Here is a 19580-nt window from a genome sequence, read left to right on the forward strand (position 1 = left end):
CTAATGTAACGTGTTTCGGACGGGAGCCTGGAGATTCCGTTTTTTATTTCATCCGGTATGTCCAAAATATCATTTTAACATGGAATTCAAGTGAAAAATGGTAATGAGCTACTTTACACTCACGTTTCTTGCTAAGAATTGAAATCCTGTGTGTATTTTACACTCACAGCACATCTCGGCTCAGGGTGGCCCTGTGGCTGGAGGCTCCTGCACTGGCCAGCAGTTCCTCTAAAGGCTCTCAACTCCCCAGTTCTCAGCTCAGATGTGAACATGTGTCTGCGTGGAACATTCTTCCCTCTGTGTAGAGAAAGTATATTGTTTTCTCAGCAGTTAGCTGGTGTTAGTGTAATGCCTTCCTGTGTAGGCTGTAGTGTTAGAATTCTCTTTTGCAAGCAATATAATAATTTTCAGGAATTATCACTTTTTGTTGTAGTATTTTTAGTTGCAACTAGAGAGGTTTAACAGCGGGAATCCTTCCAGGGTGAAATCTCTTTAAAGGACCATCGAAAGCACCCTGTTTCTTTTGGGGACACAGGATTGGACATCTAGGTGCCTAGTGGGGTCCCTGAGATGGAATAAGTGAAATTAAAATAGTCCATGGGAGTCCTGGTGCAAAGGTCTCTTTGAACCAGTGCAAATATATTCTGTGGTAACATTTTATATTTGGGCCTTTGTGTATGTTTTTAAAAGAACCTATATTACGCCATCCATTTCCATATTGTAGACTCTGGATGTTCTAGAGCCTTCCTTTCTCTGTCATGTACCGTGGAGCGGGACTGGGACAGGTGCTCCGTTATCTGCTCTGCCTGGGGAACCGGGAATGCTGCGAGGACTGACTGACCCCTCAGCATTCTGGTGAGGACGAAATGAGATAATCCCGCTGGAGAGCTCTGCACATAGTAAGAGCTAGAGAAATACTAGCTGTCTTCAGCATCGTTATTAATTTTCTTTGTTAAATGTAGAAACTAACGCAGGGCAGGAGGAATTTTCGGAATGAATTTATTTCTTTGACATTGAGAGAGTTTAAAAAGTATCCCTACTTATTCCTGAAACATTTATTTAAAAAAAAACACAACTTTGTTTCTGCCACAATTTCTTTAGCTCCATTTCTTTATCCCATCCACTGTTTTGTCTGGGGTTTGAGCATTTCTATTCGAGTCCTCGCCCCTGCAGAGTGAAGGGACATTTCTAAGTGAATTTCACAGAGTGCGTTTTCTTTTTCCGAAATATTGATTCCCAAATAAGCCTCAAATATCATGCATGATTTCTAACACACCTAAAATCTGCAGCCTTTTTTTTTTAAAGCACAGTTTATTGATTTTTAGAGAGAGAGGAAGAGAGAGAGAGAGAGAGAAATATCCACGTGAGAGCAAAACATCGATCCGCTGCCTCCTCCACCACCCCCAGGATCGAGCCCACAACCCGGTATGTGTCCTGATCAGGAATCGAATCAACAACCTTTGGAGCAGGAGACGACGCCCAAGCAACTGAGCCACAGTGGCCAGGGTATAGCTGCAGCCTTTTTTGTTCCATTGTGTTCAAGATCAAAGAATGGATTAGCCTGAGCACGGCCACGCCCGAAAGAAAGACTGAGGTTCCCCTGCTTCCAAAGCCCTTCATATTTCCCACCTTTCCACTCAACACTCACTCATTACACAGAGTTGATCTGTAAGAGCAAATGCGTTTAATAAGCCTTTGTAACTAATATTTTAAGAGTGTATTTTTCAGAATTCGCTCAGGGAAATCCGTGGTCCTATAGCTTGGTACACGTGTTGTACCGATTTGCTCCTGAGGATGCACTGCAGATGCTGTATCTCTCTCATCCGCTGTTTAAACACCAGACCAACAATTTGTTTCATTCAATTTCACCTGAGAGGGAAAGCTTCGAAAAATACAGAATTTCCTTTCAGCAGTCACTATATTATAAAAGTAAAGGCAAGTCTTTTCTTTCCTCTTCTGATCCCCGGTTTGCGCTGTAGTCATAAAAGGAGTTAAATTCAGAGTTGAAATGTCTCTTTGCAGTTGATTTCATTCAGATTCTTGTAAACAAACAGTGAGAGGAACAAAAGGGAAAATTGAACTGAAACTTTCAATTTTGGGTTTGCGCTTTCTAAAGTCATAAAACTGCTTTTCCATTTGACTCTTCAAATGTGTTTTTCGGTGTAATTGGTCAGAGTCAGAGAAGGTTTTAGAAAAAGCACAACCAAAAATGGAAAAAGAAGTCAACTCTTCATATTTAATAGCTGCCATTTCTTTGTCAGGAGAAGACTTTTGGTTAAATAACTGTTTTTCCAAAAAAGAACCCCCCCCCCCCCCGCCCACCACCACCACACAAACACACACACATCCCCAATAATTAGTTCAATTTGGCCATCTTGATGTGACCTGGTGAACGTTTGTGTGCAGTTAGAGTTTTTAATTACATCATTGCGGGTAAGAGTCTAACAGCCCTTTTAAGTGATTCTTGTTGAGACAGGAGAATAATTCCTCTTCAAGGCCGAGTGCAAGCTCTTTCTTCTGAAGGTCTCTGTCTACAACCAAAGAGAACCAAGCAAACCTCATGCTTTCCGGAAAGGAAGGGAAACTAGCACCTAATGAAAATGGAGATAACAGAAATGAACTTGGAGCCCTGGGGTATTCTCACCAGCAACATGGAAGTGGTTGCCTGGGCAGTGCTACCCAATTCCTTGGGTTATTATTATTTTTTTCTTTTAGATTTCGGACAGGTCTACACTGATTGAATCAGACAAAGCCTATGGTAGGCCTGTTTTCCAAGTGTCAGGAGGGAGAATTGGTCCTATGGACATGGAATTACAGAGAGAGGGATATTTGGCAATTTATTTCCCTGCCAGCCACAAAGCATATTTGTTTCTGAATATATTTTCATGATTAGAGACAGCTCTGAAGAGTTACTAAAGACAAACTCTTTGTCATCATTCAGACATGAATTGCCGTAGATTTAATTTATTAATTCCCCTTTACTTAGTTCACTTACTGTTCCATTGCTCACAGCTACCTGTGGAAGAGTTTCTTTTTCTTTTTCTTTTATTTAAATAAAATATTATTTAGGGAGGCAATGAAAAACCAAGTTGAGTTTAAAGCCATCCACATGTATGTCTATATTTAAACAATGAAAAAATTGTTATTAAAATAATCCCCTACCTAATCTCCTCCAACATCCATAGTAGGTATTATACAGGTAGGTAGTTTTTTTCTCATATAATATTGAGGGTATAGTTTTATGCACTGCATAGCTCTAACAGAAAGTATAGTAATAATGTGTGTGTGTGTGTGTGTGTGTTTTGTTTTTTTTTTGCAGTTTTTCTCCTCATTTTGTTTGCCAATAGTTGTATCTTGCTTGCCTCTCATCAACTGTTTTTGTTTTTTTTAAATTTTATTGACATATATAAGCAATTAATTGCCTGGTATAATTAGTACAAATCCTAATTCAGGAGATAAAGGGCAAAAGGGAAATGGCAGAAAATAATAGCAAATAAAACTAAAAAGCGCGATGGGTAGGCAGTTAGGTGAATGTCCGGAGACTCCTCTCCACAATTTGCCTCCAGGAGCACGGGCTGCCTGCACACAGTTGCAAGTGCACATTTAATGAATGATTGGTCTGGCCTCCCCCTGCGGCCACAATTTTTGGCTCTCGCCTGCCTCCCTCCAGTCTGTTGCCTTCGTTAGCAGATCACCTTTTTAAAGCATACTTGGATACAAGTGTCCTCAAATTAGATTGCTGTTACGGTTGCACAACTCTGTAATTATACGACAAACCATTACATCTCAATAAAGCGGTTTTAAAGGAAAGCAGAAGCTGGAACTGACTCCTCTTGGAGTCCTTCAAGTTCCTGTCAAAGCCTGAAAGTCCTGCAGGCTGCAGCCCCTGTTCCTTTTCAGCCCCTCTTCTCCACCAGGCAGCTCCCCACGCCCCCCAGGTGGCCGCCCGATGCCACACCTTTCCTCACCTGCTGTCCTCACACCTGCTGTCCTCTCGTTTTGCACTCACTCTGTCGTCTCATCCTGCCAGTGCTTCCACCCAGAATGACATCTCCTGCCCTGACTGCTGTCTCCAAGTACATTTCTTCCTTACTGCGTTCTCTGGGGCTCTGTCATGTTTGCTTCATTTACTGGTAATTGTCATGTTTGTTTCACCATGTGTACAAATGGTAATGTATGTCGTTATTGGGTGACCCGCCTCGTGGCCTGATGGTCTGAGAGGACAGGAGCCATGTGGGGTGAAGTCTCCTGAATGCCTTTGTGCAGTAACGTCCGACCTTGGAGAGACCATGAATACTTGCGTACATCTTACCAGACTCCCTCGGAATTCTTCTTCTGGCCAGAAGGAGTTAGGAACTACTATGTGTGAAGGTGTAGATGCTTTGCTGACCAAACCCACAGAGTTTTGGGGAATAAATAGACAATTATAGGTCACCAGGTGGCCAGGATTTAAGTTGTGTCAACCTAAAAATCTAGGAGGCAATAATTGAACAAAAAGAGTTTATTTGAAATCAAAGGAATTGCAATTCAGAAAGTACAGATGTAGGCAGAAGCTTCAATAGTGGTACCTCACATTCCCCACAGGAGAGGGACTCAGGGTTTTTCTGGAAAAAGAGGAGGAAGATGACGTAAGTTTTTTAACGAAGAGTTCGTTGGTGTTGCCCTAGCTGGTTTGGCTCAGTAGATAAAGTGTCGGTCTGGGGACTGAAGGGTCCTGGGTTTGATTTGGGTCAAGGGCACATGCCCAGGTTGCGAGATCCCCTCCAGTAGGGGGCGTGCAGGAGGCAGACAATCAATGATTATCTTTCATCATTGATATTTCTATCTCATTCTCCCTCTCCCTTCCTCTCTGAAATAAAAAAATATATATGTATACATATGTATGTGTATATATGTGTATATATATATATATATATAATTTTTTTTAAAAGAGTTCATTGGTGCTAGATGAGTTAAGGATAGATCTGTACTTCATAGACTGCCTTGAGATTCCAAAGGCTACACTTGCACTTCATTGATTGGTTAACAACAATTTGGTCATCAGCAAAGTCCACTGTCCTTACAGACACTATGTTGCCATTTTTACTGACTGGGCGTGTTGGTGGTTTGGTCCAGTTAGGAAGGTAAAGAAAACAAGGTGTGCAGGGCAGTCCCTCTGAAATGGCTCCTCCGGCTCTATTGTAACATGGCCCCACTCCTGTCACCCCTCACAGTGGTGTCCCTAGTCGGTGCTAGAAGTCTCAGGTTTATGGGTTCACTAAGCCACTCGGCTCTATCCACAGTTGTGCTTGGTATCTTGAGCCAAGGAAGGGGTGTGATGGTTGGAGTGCTCTTTGTTTGTGACCCCAAACCAGGGCTTACAGCTTGTGACTCTGGTTTGGGAATTATCTTGGTGAGTATTTTTGTCACCAAGATGCTTACTACATCCGAGTTCTGAAACGTGAATCCTGTGCTCAGTGCTGGCACGTTTTGCTGGGGTTGGTAGATGAGCCATGGTATTAAAATGGGCACCCAACAACATTTAAGTGGGGTGTTTTGGGTCCATTTCTTTTTGTTCTGTAAAAAAAAACACCCCATTTTATTAAATATTTTTATGCAGTATTTCACAGGGACTATGTGTATGTAAATGTCTTAACTGTAGTATAAGAAGCCCAAGTTATAAAGCTTATTCTTTATTTCTCAGGTATAGAAATTTATTGGGCAGTCACGATTACAAACCTTAAAGAGAAGACACAGAGAATTCATTAATCAATGTGTCACTTTGTTTCTCTAACTCCAGTTGTAAGATAATAATTTGTCTTGAAGTTACTTTCTTTTTTATAGACAATAACCAATGTTTGTATCATTGTAATTGGGTGTTCTCCACATCATGTTAGAAAAATCACTCTCTATTTTTCTGTTAGGACTATTATAACTTGGGTTTATATTAGACAATTGCCAATAGTGTTGGGAAGAGTAGACTTGAATTTGTTATATTATTAGTTTTCTGAGGCCTACGTATAGACTGGTTTTCACTTGTGATGGTTACTTTAGAGCAGGTGGAGTAGCTATTAACACAGATATTTTTATAATTCCTAAAATTGAAGTTCATGAAGAATAGTTTTACTATGGTGTCAATTATATAGGTTTGAGAGTAATATACATGGTTCCGCCTGTGTATTCTTGGGCAGGTTATACACCATTTCTGAATAATTGTACCTAACCCACAAGATTATTGGGAGAATTATATGAGCCTTTGTATTGGTGATATGTTAATAGTGCCTACCTCATGGGCAATACTTGATTTAGTAAGCAATTTGTTATTGAGCCAGGTCATGGGTGGCAAACTTAGATGGCCATAAGGACTAGACAGGAAATAAGAAGGATCAAATGTGACTGGGTGGGGCTATGATTCTTCTCTAAAAAGCTAGTCATTATTCACCTGGCATCTTGGTGCTATTTGGGAACAAAGTACAGCTCCTATTAAAAAAAATACAGATATTGGAGCTCCCGCCTGGATTTTTTCATGATGGCAATTAATTAAACACACATGCAGACACGTATAGTGGGTGAAACAAAACTTCTGGGTTAATGGCTGTATTGAGCCTGGTGGCCACCAGAATGCAGTCGGGGACCCGTATGATCTGCATTGGCCCGTTCAGTTGATTATTAAGGATTCAAATGGTGCAATTGTCAGATTGAAAGTAAGACTTTGTGACGGTCGACATTAGCAGAACACTCCCCATGACTAACCCTCATTTTCGCAGGAGTTTTATAAAATCGAGAGAGATGATTCTTTGAAAACCAAACAGTATTAAAATGGATTGGAAGAGTTGGTTGATTTATTTCTACCGAATGTTATAAAATATTCGAAGTCAGACATATAATTCTTTTTTAGGAGGGTGCCTCTGAGCTCCCGTATCAATCCGCTTTCTAGTGTACCTTTTCTGGGACCTGTTGGGAAACGTGTGTTTTCGTGTCTGAAGTGTTAAAACTGTGATGCAGTGAAAATTGTGGAGGCATGGCTCTAGTTTTTTGTCCCTTTCAGTCCTGTCTGATTAAAAAAAAAATGGTTTCCACCTTTTGGAGTCAGTACTTTAGAGGAAAATAACAAGGAGAAAATTACAGTGTTTTGCGTCTCGCCCTGACCCAAGTCCTTTTTACAAGCCTGTTGTGTGTTCTTTGCCCACTCGGATACTACACTGCGTGGGCTTCCCCCCCCCCCCCCCGGAGTGTCAATTACCTGTTTCACTTGAAAGAGTCTTGGCTCCGTGTGAGGTCTCTTTATCACTTCAGATGATGAAAAAAATATATTTTTGTAGTTGGGACAATAAGTGCCTTTGAATGTGATAAAATAGGCAATTTACTGTAATATAATCTATTATATCTGAGGTCAGTTCAGTATCACAAATATCTGAGGGACTATTTGTAAATGAAGTAGTTACAAAGGAATGAACCTTTTGATTCTGCTTTTATTTTTTGGGGACCCTAAGCACGTTATACTACAATTAATTGAAAGCCAGGCACAAAGGAGATGAGGGGCTGATTGGAATATTGAATTACTTTGACTATAATTTGATACTTTTGCTCATTGTAGGCACAAAAAAAGATAAAGATTTATTCATTTTAGACTATTGTGTGGTTTTAATGTTCTTAAATGCTCTTCAAAATGCAGAGAAAATTATGCTTGGTAGCGATTTCGCCATCCTTGAGGGATCTTTAATTAGTTTGTTGTATGAGCTGTTATAATAGAGACAAACAGCCTGCTTCATGGGTTGCCCGCCACTCTGGAAGCAGGCATCCTGGATTTGAAAGCTGGGGTGCTCTTACTGCTTTTCAGTGCGCAGGTTCCTGGCAGTGACTCTGGTAGTGAACTAGGACTCTGTGTGGGAACCATCCATCCACCGTCCGAAGTAATTTCCATTCTGGCACCAGGGAGCCAGAATTTCTTAGTTTTGAGGTTTTCAATTTTGAATGGAAGCTGGCCAATTCTCCCAGGCGTCTAAGTCCTTTGGAATGACCTAGAATTGGACATGCAGTTGGAAGTGGAAATACCCTCAAGGGCCACTACACTGTTTTGCTTTGAGTATAAAGATGTGTGACCATGTTGTGGATGGAACTTCGGGCTGTTCTCATCTCAAACTTACTGGTTTCACCTCTCTGTAACCTCTGCCATCGAATCACTTCATCCGGTGGCAGATCATGACATAGCTGGGGTCAATGGGCATTGTCGGTTCAACACGGCGAGATGACACCTCAGATGGAGGAATGCCGTGGTTACATTGACATGCTTGTAGGGACCACGTCTTCCTTTCTTGGTGGGCACCTCAGACTCCCATTCGTTTTCAGGTGCACAAGTGCATATACCTGTATGTAAATATCCCACCTTTGTTAAAAGCAATAAGACATTAGTTCCACTCTGCAGTTTCAATTTCTACAGTTGGAATTGTGGGCGAAAAATGTTTATTTTTACCCCATGTAGATTCAGCGACCCTTGTCTCTGACAGTTAAACCGAAAAGCCATTTTTATCAGGAACGTTATCTAATGTAGTGTTTCTAGAGGAGCTGGTTTCTTTGCATGGAGAATGTTCAGCCTGCACATGAACACACACGAGTTAACACAAGGGGAAACTCTTCCCCCCGCCCTCCCAGGTCAGTATTTCTGTGAAACCCAGAGTAAGGGTCATAGAGAGAACCCTCCTGAAGATTACGGTGGCGGCAGATGGAGTACACATCTGCTTTTATATTCCCAGCATAAAAACATTTCTTCTTGGAAACTGTGTCCGCTGCTCTGGGAGATTAAGTCATGCACTTAGGAATCAGTTTCATTGACGTCTTCAGTGGAAGTAACTCTTAGGATGTTTTTGTAGGAAAGAATTGAGACTTTGGGTCTGGAAACTTTTTGTCTTTTTCGCTCCAGGAAGGAAATGAGGGATGCTCGGTGGAAGTTTTCAGAGGTGGTGGTAGAGTTGATGAAAACTCCCTGACGAAAATACCCGCCACTGGCTTAGCTCTCTGCACAGGCACCAGATGCCTCCTGCTGAGGGAGACAGGAGCAGCAGTGGCTGCTTCATGCTCTTGGTTTTGTGATCTCCACTGTCACCCTGTCAGAACTGAGAGACTCAGATGGTCCTGGATGGTGGGAGTCGCTGGGGTTTTCCTTTCTAAACTCACTTTATGATTATAGTATCCAGACCTTTGAAGGCAGCCCAAGTTTGCTATTCCTCATGCCCAGGTTAGTCAACATGCGGGTGTGTGTACATGTGGGTGTGCATGTGGGAGTGCGCTCCTGCTGGTTAAACTCACACTAGACAGGACCTCTTTGAGGAGGAGTCCACCTCAGTGTACAGGCTTGAACGGCCTCTGCCCTCTATCCTTGTCACATGACTGTGGCCCCAGTTCTTCGAAGCGTGGTGACCCCACTTAAGGAGCCCCTCTGTGCTTTCTGCTGACAGACACTTTCAGCTCCTGCAGTGGGCTTGGTGCTGTAGAGCCTGGTAGTTTGTATAATAGCAGCTCCTCCTTCTTGTTAGACACACGATAATTAAGGGCAGATTTACACTTATTGTCTGTTCTGAAGAATGAAACTACATCTTTTCATAAGCATTCTCCATTTCTAATTGTGTAATTAAGTTGCTGACATAAACAGGGATGCAATTTTACATTAAGGTAAGGACCCGTAAAGGCATGCATTTGCATAATTTAATTTTCTGCAGAGAAGATATTGAAAATCAATAGCATGATTCATAGCCTTACCATACATATCATCGCCATGCCGCTGTTGGTTGGCTGTTGGAGTTTAGAAGATACAAAGAGTATTAAAATTGATGGAGTTTGGTGTGCTGAGTCTGTATCTTGGGAACCACGGATTGTTTCTCTTTGCAAATCTCTGCTCCTTGCCAGTAAAGTATTAAGTGCTTTAAGATACTAGATATATATTTTTGAGTGCTGTTCAAATAATAATTTTAAAAACTTTTTTAAAAGAAAAACTTGGTTATGCGATTAACATACATTTGGGGACTAAGAGTTTGTTTTGTTTTAAATGCAAGTGCCAGCAGTCCATGATTATGTTCTTATTCAGGGGAAAAGAAATCACACATTACTGACACAGAGGAAATGACAGGGAACACTAAATATAGTCATCTCTATCGCATAGTTTACGTGCCAGGGGATCAAGTCCCCTGCGACCCTCTTCATTTCGGAGTTGCCGCCCCAAAGAACTGCTTTGAGGTCCTGGGGTTATTCCTTCCAGCTTCTCTTGTAGAAGTTTGTTGTTTCTGAGAGGGGGGCAGTGTCTAGAAAGTGAGACAGTGGAGGAAAAGGCGGTAGGTATTCCTGTTTGTGGTTTGTATAAACACAGCATATACACGCAGATACACATAATCTTACCCCCGACACACACAACCACCAGCCTCCCCACTTTTCATGTATTTATTAATGTAGTCACTCACAATTGAACAGGTATCATCTGCAAGGTTCCACCGTGGCACCGTGGGTGGTAGGTTGTGAGTTCCTAATGTCTAGGGAGCTCAGGGGCTGGGCAGCATGCTCTTCAGAAGCAGGCTTTTTTGCCCGAGAACATGCAGAGAGAGAATGAGAGAGAGAGAGAGAGCTATCAGTGTGAGAGAGAAACATCATTGGTTGCCTTCCCTACTGGCCCCGACTGGGGGTCTAACATGACGCTCAACCACCTGAGCTACTCCAGCCAGCTTCCTGCCCATTGCGACCCCGCATTCTACCTCCGTACTCTGGGAAGTGAGATGAAGACAGGGGGACCCACCTTCCTCGAGATGGCCCTGCCCCGGATGTTACTGCTTGTTCTTTGGTCTGTACACAGCAAAACCACATCTCTTACTTCTGTTCCGAGTTGAACTCCCTGTAGACAGGCGGTTCCCCTGCTCACACCAGTGCGATGTGTGCAGCTGGCTGCGAAGGGGTCTGCTCTTGGGACATGGGTGCATTGATTTGCAGAGTCAAGGGAGGACCTCCTGATATGTAACCCCCTTGTTTCTTGGATGAAACAGATCTTTGTAGTTTTGCTTTTTCACTAATATTTAGTGGGTTGGGGAGCTGGCAGGTATTGGAGCCCCAAACCTACGGCCTCTGTGTAGTCCAGGTAAAGACTTTAGGCATCAGGGTCTGCTTCTCAGGACTGGCGGTTGGCGCGCTTACCTGATGCAGCTCTGGCCCTGTCTTTGCTGTCCAGCAGGATGGGTAATGCAGCTGCCAGTGTGGAAGCCACACAAATGGGAGACAGCCTGGCTGCCTGCATCCTACTCTGCCCCAGCCTGACATTCTCCAAGGTTCTGGGAAATGGAAAGCATCTCCTTTGCAGAAGAAAAAAAAAAAAAAGGAAAAGAAAAAAGGACGACTGGCTGTGGAGATTTTGATACTAGAGAACATCTCCTGTAAAAGGCATAGGAGTTAATATCCTTGAGTTTAACCTCATTCCCTTTACTGTGATACCTGGTTCATTTGTTTGTCAGTTTCCTGGCTAGAACTCTGGCTCCGTTCAGGTTTGTTGGTCTAAATTCTGAGGTTAACACCACAACCCGGTGATTTCTGCAGCATGTTGTTAGTTTCTGCGTGGCCAGCTCTTTACTCATGTTATACTTAACATGTGAAGTTACAGGTTGCAGGGTAGAAGCTGAGAATGAACAAGACCCTAGGTCTGGCTTATCCAGGGAGGTTTGTGCTTCTTATCTCTGGATAATTTTAAAAAATACTGATATCTGTCTCCCCTCCCCCCAATTAAATTCCAATATCTGCAGGTAGGTCCAGGGTATAGGGTTCTTTATTATTATTGTTACTAGAGGCCCAATGCATGAAATTCGTGCAAGAGTAGGCCCTTGCAACCCCGCCCCCCACCCAGTGGTCATTCCGTAAGGTCACTCAGGAAGGTCGTTCTGCAGTCGGTCTAATTAGCATATTAGCTCTTTATTATATAGGATTGTTGTTGTTGTTGTTATTATTAAAGCATCCAGAGTTGAGAGCCAGAGCTGGAGTTTAACATGGCCTTTATGGATGGAGAACTTGATGATCAGGAGTTGAAGTGCCTTCCTTGTTTGAAGGTTACCAGGTCACAATTTGTATCATTTGGGGATCTTTTGCATATAAGAGACAGAAAAGTAAACTTTGCCAAGTAGTTGGTTCATGTAGATTTAAAGCTTCCATGGGGTTGGTTTTAAATTGGCTTTGTCCCTGGCTTAAAATTTGGCAACAGAAATCATCCACAGATTTTGCTTCCTCTGGCTTGGTTCCATCATTGAGCTCCTCTGCTGACTCCTTGCTGGATCCTCAGCCCCCCCCCCCCCCCCCACCCCCCAGGCTTCCAGCTCATGCCATAAGACCTCAGGAAGAGAGGAGAATCTCTCTGATTGGTGGATGTCCCCATTTCTAAACACATTGTTGGGAGGCAGGGGCATGGTCTGACTGGCTTAAGCCAAAGTAGTGTCATTCTGTTGTTGTGCCCCCCCCCCCCCCACCTCCCCATTACGCACACACGTGCACTTACACAGCTGGCAGGGAGACAGGAGAGGTAAGGGGGCAAGGCTCTCCAATGTCTGACTCTGGCTAAGGAAGTGGGGGCTATGGTGGTTTCACAAACGGTGACAGCCACAAATTGCCACTGTATTATCAGGCATTTAAAAGCACCATATGCCCCATGCTCAGTTAGGTGCTCTGCTCACAATAACTTGTATTTCTAAATAACTATCCTATGGGGTTGGATTTTTTAGCTCTATGTTACAGATAAGGAAACTGAGGCTCAATCACATGCCCTAATGGAAGCCACATGGATTACTCCCAAGGTCAAGACACTCTTACTCATTGTCCTGATACTGAGAGGAAGAATTATTTGGGAATAATTAGAGTGAACTAGCTCTAAGATACACAGCAAACAGATACATTTAAAAAGCTTCCCATATACATGGACAATTAACAGTTATTCACTTGGTGTGCTTTAGTATATGGACAAAAAGTAGATTAGGAAATGAGACATTTCATTTTGATCCCTAGAAGCTTAGAATGATCAACTTCCTGGGGCTTTGAATGGCTCATCTGCAAAAACTAGGATGGAGTAGATGGTAGGTACCTAAAATTTCAGCATGCTTTAAAAATGAAAAGTGACTTAGATTTTTACTCTGTTATTCAGGACCAATGAGCAGGCATAAATGACACCAGTTTTGCTTTTTCGATGTGTTTCCGGATTTTCAAAGATTCTTCTTTCCCTCGGAAGGGTTCATCTTGCTGGAATATCTTTGTTCTTTGTTTAAGCATGAAAGCCGGTCTTTGCAATTGACATGTATGCATAAAGTATTTTATATGTTTCCTCATTTACTTCACAACTGTCTTAGTGTCTGCATTGCTAATGCCATCATGGTGTGATTATTATTATTATTCCTTTGACTAATTTGGAATAGAAAATGTATTATGCTTTCCTGGTGCCATACTAATTTTTAATTGACTGTACAGTTTCCCTAACCGCTTTCTTTGCTTTTTAAAAGCACATTCGATTTTGTTTGGATGCGTTTAAATGTTAACATAGACAGCTGGGATGTATTGTTTGAAGTGTAATTCCATTTCATTTTGGATTCTGGGCACCTGTGATATTTGTCTTTTTACACATCAGTGCACTCAGGTGTGGGCTCACAACAAAAGACATTTGCATCCATGATGGGATGCGGGGGTGGGGCGGGCTTTGAACACAAGAGCTGGCAGATGGAAGCCTCCACCATGGGGTCGAAGATCGGATTCAGTTTGAGTTTTCAAAAAATACATCATGAAGCAGTGTTTCTTTCTTTTTTTATTTTTCAAATCCTCACCTGAGAATATTTTTATTGGTTTTTTAAGGAGAGAGGGAGAGAAAAACTGATGTGAGAGAAACATCGATCGGTTGCTTCTCATACACACCCTGACCAGGGACTGAACCCACAACCTAGGTATGGGATTCGAACCTGCAACTTTTCGGTGTACAGGATGACGCCCCAGCCAACGGAGCCACCTGGCCAGGGCAGTGTTTTTTTCCTGTTGTCCTTGGAGGGTTTTACATTTCATATTCGCACGTACAATAGGTGACTGACTCCTTGGGGCCCGAAGGATGTGGAAGTCTGCTGCTCTACCTTGGGAGCCTCCTAGGCTCAGACTGTGCTGCATGTGGGTAGCAGCAGCCCTGGCTTTGATGTAGGTGCTTAAGTTCGGGTCCGTGACCTGCTGCACTCTTAACCTCAGTGACCTGGGCTCTGAGCCTCACTTCCTCCATCTGTAAAAGAGATGGAGTGACCCTTGCTCTCTGAAGATCAACTGAGGCTAGAAGCCCTTTGCACCCACCACATAGGCTGGATGCAGGCTCCAGGTCTTCTAGCTGTACGACCTTGAGCACGTTAGAGAACTTCTCTAAGGTCCAGTTGGACTGCCGTGCAGACTAACGAAGATAATGTATATAAAGTGCCTAGCGCATTGAGCTTCTTGGCCTGTTGTAAGCTGTGATTGATATTAATAGTAACCACGGTAATGTCTCTAGAGTCTCCCGTAGCTGTTTTTCTGTAAAACCAATAGGTTCTATTCGTTATTCCAAGGCCTGTGCTTCCAAGAAGTCACTTACTGGTGTGCCTTTGACACCTTCCTGGGCTCAGTGGTGCTGCCTTTGTCTCACTGTGGCTCTCCTGTCTTCCTTCCAGCACTGACCGAAGGCTACGTCGGCTCCCTTCAGGACAGCAGACACAGCAGCTCCTCGCAGATCCGTAGGCGCAAGGCCTCTGGGGACCCGTACTGGGCCTACTCCGGTAAGTGACTGTTCTGAGCGGGATCTCACAGGTCAGTGGCCTCTCATTAAACTCACCGGAAGGTTCACTTGGAATCACCTTCATGCCAGACTTCTGTCTGTTCATACCTTTTGTGATTCCCTGAAAGTTCAAATATTCTATCCTGTTTTGCCTCGAGGTTATTGAAGTGCCTTAAATGATCTCTCTTGCCTGTGTTCTCAATCTGTTTCCCCCTGAATTTATTTCCTGAACTTCACTTGTTAACGAGTTATTGTGCCAAACTTGTCATTTTCCAAAAGACGCAGCCTTTCCTTCCCTGTCTTTCCAGTGGTTGGGATTCCAGAGGCGAGTCTGGAGCTGCTAAATGTCTGCTGAATATTACAGAGCATCACATATCAAAATGATCATTTATGCTTTAATCTAAGAGATGCAACTTTAGTTTCAAGTCAGATCTTAGTCGAATAGACTTCAGCCCTTTCTACTATATAGTATTCTGCAGTTCTTTTTCCTTTTGGCCTTTGAGCCAGTGAAGAGAGCACTACAGGGCAGGTAGGTTTACAGTTGTAAACACAGTTTATTCTTTATTAATTACTAGAGGCCCGGTGCACGAAAATTCTAGTGTGGGGCGGGGGGGGGGGGTGTCCCTCAGCCTGTCCTATGCCCTCTCCCAGTCTGGGAGCCCTCAGGGGATGTCTGACTGATGGGAGCGGGCCTAAGCCGTCAGTCTGGCCTTCCTCTGTGGGAGGCTACTGGCGGGCCGATTGGGGGGGACAGCGCTGGCCAGCGAGTGACAGGTACCTCCCCCCCCATCACCCCTCCGCTGTCGCTGGTTGCTGCTGCTGCTGCCCCTCTGATCGCCGTCTCCTCCCTCTTCCTGCTGGTACCCGCCTTGGCTGGCCTGGTGCAGCCCGCTCACCGGCCCTGTCCCCCACCGACGGGGCGTTCCACTGTTCTGTTCAGTCTATTTGCATATTAGGCTTTTATTATATAGGATTGTATTATGTCCTATACAGACAACTATAGACCTACTTTTGTCCCACCCTGTATTATAACCATCTTGAATATTCTATTGGAAGTAATTTTATTACATTATGGCGGGGGGGATGAAAACCTATAAGAATACACAAACCTTTCTAAATTAATGCCTCTAACAACTAACAGAGATATGATAGGTGATTGCTGTTTCTAAAACAGATTTAGATGCTCAATACATGGAACATGTAGCTAATTAAGGAGGAATACTTGAAGAAAATAGGCCACTTTGGAAATTTCTTTGGCACTGAATAATTTAAATTCTTTGTATGAAAGGGCTGGAAGGCACAGAGTATTAGTCTTAATAATAAACCTATATATTATAGAATGTGGTTGCATACAGAACTGAATGGTATTATTTTCATAATGATACTCAGGTTTTAAATCCTGAATTTCTACCTGCAAATCCTCTTAAATCTATGTCAGTGTAAAATTTATAGGCCTGATCTTTAATTACACCTTATCTATTGGCTTTTTGCATCCTTTTGTCTCTTGATAAATCTCCTGCCCCTACAGGGAGAATAGCCTATCTGTTTTGTTTTGCAAAGAACAGATAGTGATTCTGAAGTCTTCCATCACACCCAGTTTCTTGTGATTGGAATGATCTAATTAGAGCCTTTTTGTCAACATTTTTGATAAATGAAGGAAATTTGGAGACAAAAGCCAAAATTACATATATAGAGAGCTCCTTGCCAAGAAACCCAAAGAAAATTTATCTTTTTGTACTCTGTGGCTGCAGTTCAGTTAAGAAGCAGCAAAAAGTGGCCTGCTATTTACGGTTCATCAATCTAGGATACTAATGGTGCTAGTCGAGAGTTGGAAGTTACGTCTCATCTGCATCTCCAGTTGAAAATGGAGTGAAGGAACGCAAGGCTTACGCTCTCCTCATTGCTTAGCGAGGAGTGGACACAGTGTATGATCTCTCTTGGATGGTGTCATTGTGGATATCTGGTGGACTTAATGCGTCTCCATTTTGTATTTCTGGAGTGCCTTGTCTGGATTGGGAACGTCTTCTACTGATGGGAAGTCGAATAGTTCAACCTCAGGGGTTTCATGCTTTTCTGGAAAGATGCAGATAGTGAATATCTTAGGCTTTGCCGGGCATTTGGTGTTTATTGCAACCACTCAGCTCTGCCATTTTAGTGCAAAAGCACCCATAGGTAATATGGACAGACTGGCTGTGTTCCCATAAAATTGTATTTATGAACACTGAAATTTTAATTCTGTTTAATTTCCATGTGTCAGGAAATATTATACTTCTTTTTCTTTTTAAATATATTTTCTATTGTGGATAGTATTACAGGTATGTCCCATTTCCTCTCCCTTACCCTCTCCTCTTCCCAGCTCCTACTCATTCTCCCAGGATACTTCTTATTAATTTTTTTCCCCCTCAACCATTTAAAAAGATAGAAACCACTCCTGGCAGGTATGTTCAATGGTTTGAGCATCAGCCTGTGTGCCAGAGGGTCTCAGGTTTGATTCCTGGTCAAGGGCATGTTACCTGGTTTGCAGATTTGATCCCTGTCCCAGTCAGTGCTCGTGTGCGAGGCAATCCATGTGTCTTTCTCACATTGATGTATCTCTCTCTCTCCTTCTCCCCATTACTCCCTCTCTGCTTCCTTCCCTCCCCACCTCTAAAAATCAATGGGAAAAATATTCTCAGGTGAGGATGAACCAAAAATAACTAACTAACTAACTAACTAACTAACTAAATAACAATAATACGGAAATCATTCTTATTTGTAGGCCATATTCACATAGCTGGCCAGCTGGATAGGGCCTACAGGCTATAGTTTTTGTCAGCTCCTATTGTGTTTTCTTTTCTGAAATTGGGATAGGACAGTCATGGAAGGATGTCCAGAGAGATATGGACTGGTTTGGAAGAACCGGGGAGGTCACTTGTTGGCCCCAATTCAGCAAATAGAAGGAGAAGAAGAGAATGGAAAAGGTATCCATTGATGGTGTGCATTCCTCATGCTTTAAACAGTTCTTCCTGAAAAGTATACTGAGGTTGCTCCATCAGCAGTTGCTTCACAGCCTTAGAAAGTTCTCCTGGCCGGACGAGTAATCCAAATGACATAGGCAGATTAACAGGAGAAAAATCAGGTTTTAATTCCATGTACAAGGGGAATTTACATCGACATAAAAATGTTAAAGAGAATATGACAAAATGCGGTATACGTGCAGATTAGGACTAAGGAAGCAGGGAATTAGGGGTCTAGGACTTCAGAAGGAAGTAAGGAGATGAAAAGAGTTAATGTTTAGTGAACACATGTTTGTTGGGCCATCTTGAAACAATGGGCATAGGAAGGACTTTGCTCTCATGGGCCTCGCTAGGCTCCTCCCTGTCTATCCGTCTGCTTCATATTAAACTGTAGTTATCTATGATAGTATCTTTTTTTTCATGGGGAAGGTCAAAGGTTTTTCCTGTCTTCTGTTTCTTAAAAAATAACCACCTTAAAGTAATCAATATCCCCAAAGACATATTTTGGGGAAGCAAATTCTGCTTCCCCTCATACTAAAGTGGTGGAATATTGGTTCTCATGTCCAGAAGACTTGGGGTCCATCAAAGACATTCCTTAGCAAACGGCAAATGGACAAAGAAAGGCAGGAAGGAGAAAGAGTTGTCTATTACTTTTGGCACATCAGACCGAGGCCTTTATTTTATTAAAAATTTTAAAAAATATTTCTTGATTTGAGAGAGAGAGAGAGAGAGAGAGAGACAGAGAGAGAGAGAGAGAGACAGAGAGAGAGAGAGAGACAGAGAGAGAGAGAAACATTGATTTGTTCCATTTTTTTATGCACTCATTAGTTGATTTCGGTATGTGCCCTGACTGGAGATTGAACCTGCATCCTTGCTGTATCAGGACAATACTCGAACCAACTGAGCTACCCAGGCTGGGTCAGCCCAGGGCCTTGAAACTACAGTAAACCAGATGTTGTGAAAGTGGATAACGAATGCCTCCGGGCTGCCTGTCACTATTGGAGCCAATTAAGCAGAGACAGGGTGAATCCTATATGAGCATTTTACTTTCCAATATAGCCAGCAACATGGGAGAGCTGCAGGTCATCCACAAAAATATGCTCTAACTACCCCTCATTCTCCTCCCCTCCCCAGCCAGCTGCATATATTAGATAGAAGGCAAAGACTACATGAGGACGTATGCAAAAGGAATTACAGGCATGGGGGAGTAGGCAAAAGGAATAAGAATAGGTATAATGATTACAGGTTAGAGGCAATTCAGGCTGGGGGTTGCAAAGAGCAGGATTCCATTGTTTTGACAACAAGGTTGTTAATCTTTCTGTGATTATAGGCAGTTCTAGGACACTATAAGGAGAATGGACCACAGTTCTAGGTTAACTCCCAGGTCCAGGACATAACTCCCAGCCAGGTCAGAATGTGCTTTTTTTGTTTTTTTGTTTTGTTTTGTTAATCCTCATCTGAGAATATTTTTTTCCATTGATTTGTAGAGAGAGTGGAAGAGAGGGAATGAGAGAGAGAAACATCAATGTGAGAGAGCCACGTGCAACCTAGGTATGTGCCCTGACCGAGAATTGAACCCGGGACCCTTCAGTGACGGGGCCCACTTTCTAACCACTGAGCCACGCCGGTCAGGGCAGAGTGTGCTTTCTTTAATCAGAAAATTTAACAAGTTCCTGGCATAAAGTACCTAATATTACTTCGTGCTCTGTTTGCCACCTTTATTATTGTTGTGATTGGAACTCTCAGTGGGTAACTGGGATTGACAGTGGGTGGGGGTCACCAGGTAATACTGAGAGCTAAGCAAGCTAAATTCAATTATTTGT

At 42.8% G+C, this 19580-nt stretch overlaps 1 protein-coding gene and 1 long non-coding RNA gene across 5 annotated transcripts in view; one reads left to right on the forward strand and one right to left on the reverse strand.

The window, feature by feature from the left end:
* The window catches only part of PTPRG (protein tyrosine phosphatase receptor type G), a 665484-nt gene that overhangs the window by 156909 nt on the left and 488995 nt on the right, over positions 1-19580 (forward strand). For all 4 annotated transcript variants that reach the window (XM_079794570.1, XM_079794568.1, XM_079794567.1 and 1 more), the window contains exon 2: positions 14658-14762. In XM_079794570.1, coding sequence (XP_079650696.1) covers positions 14658-14762 — 105 coding nt within the window. The remainder of the gene's footprint in view (positions 1-14657; positions 14763-19580) is intronic.
* Positions 16775-19195, reverse strand: LOC307113181. The gene is made up of 3 exons (XR_013814811.1): positions 18518-19195; positions 17499-18462; positions 16775-17457 (listed from the first exon to the last, which is right to left on the reverse strand). It is a non-coding gene; the product is annotated as an uncharacterized lncRNA (long non-coding RNA).

This window comes from Cnephaeus nilssonii (assembly GCF_951640355.1).
Source record: "Cnephaeus nilssonii genome assembly, chromosome: 17".
In the NCBI taxonomy this organism is placed as follows: domain Eukaryota; kingdom Metazoa; phylum Chordata; class Mammalia; order Chiroptera; family Vespertilionidae; genus Cnephaeus; species Cnephaeus nilssonii.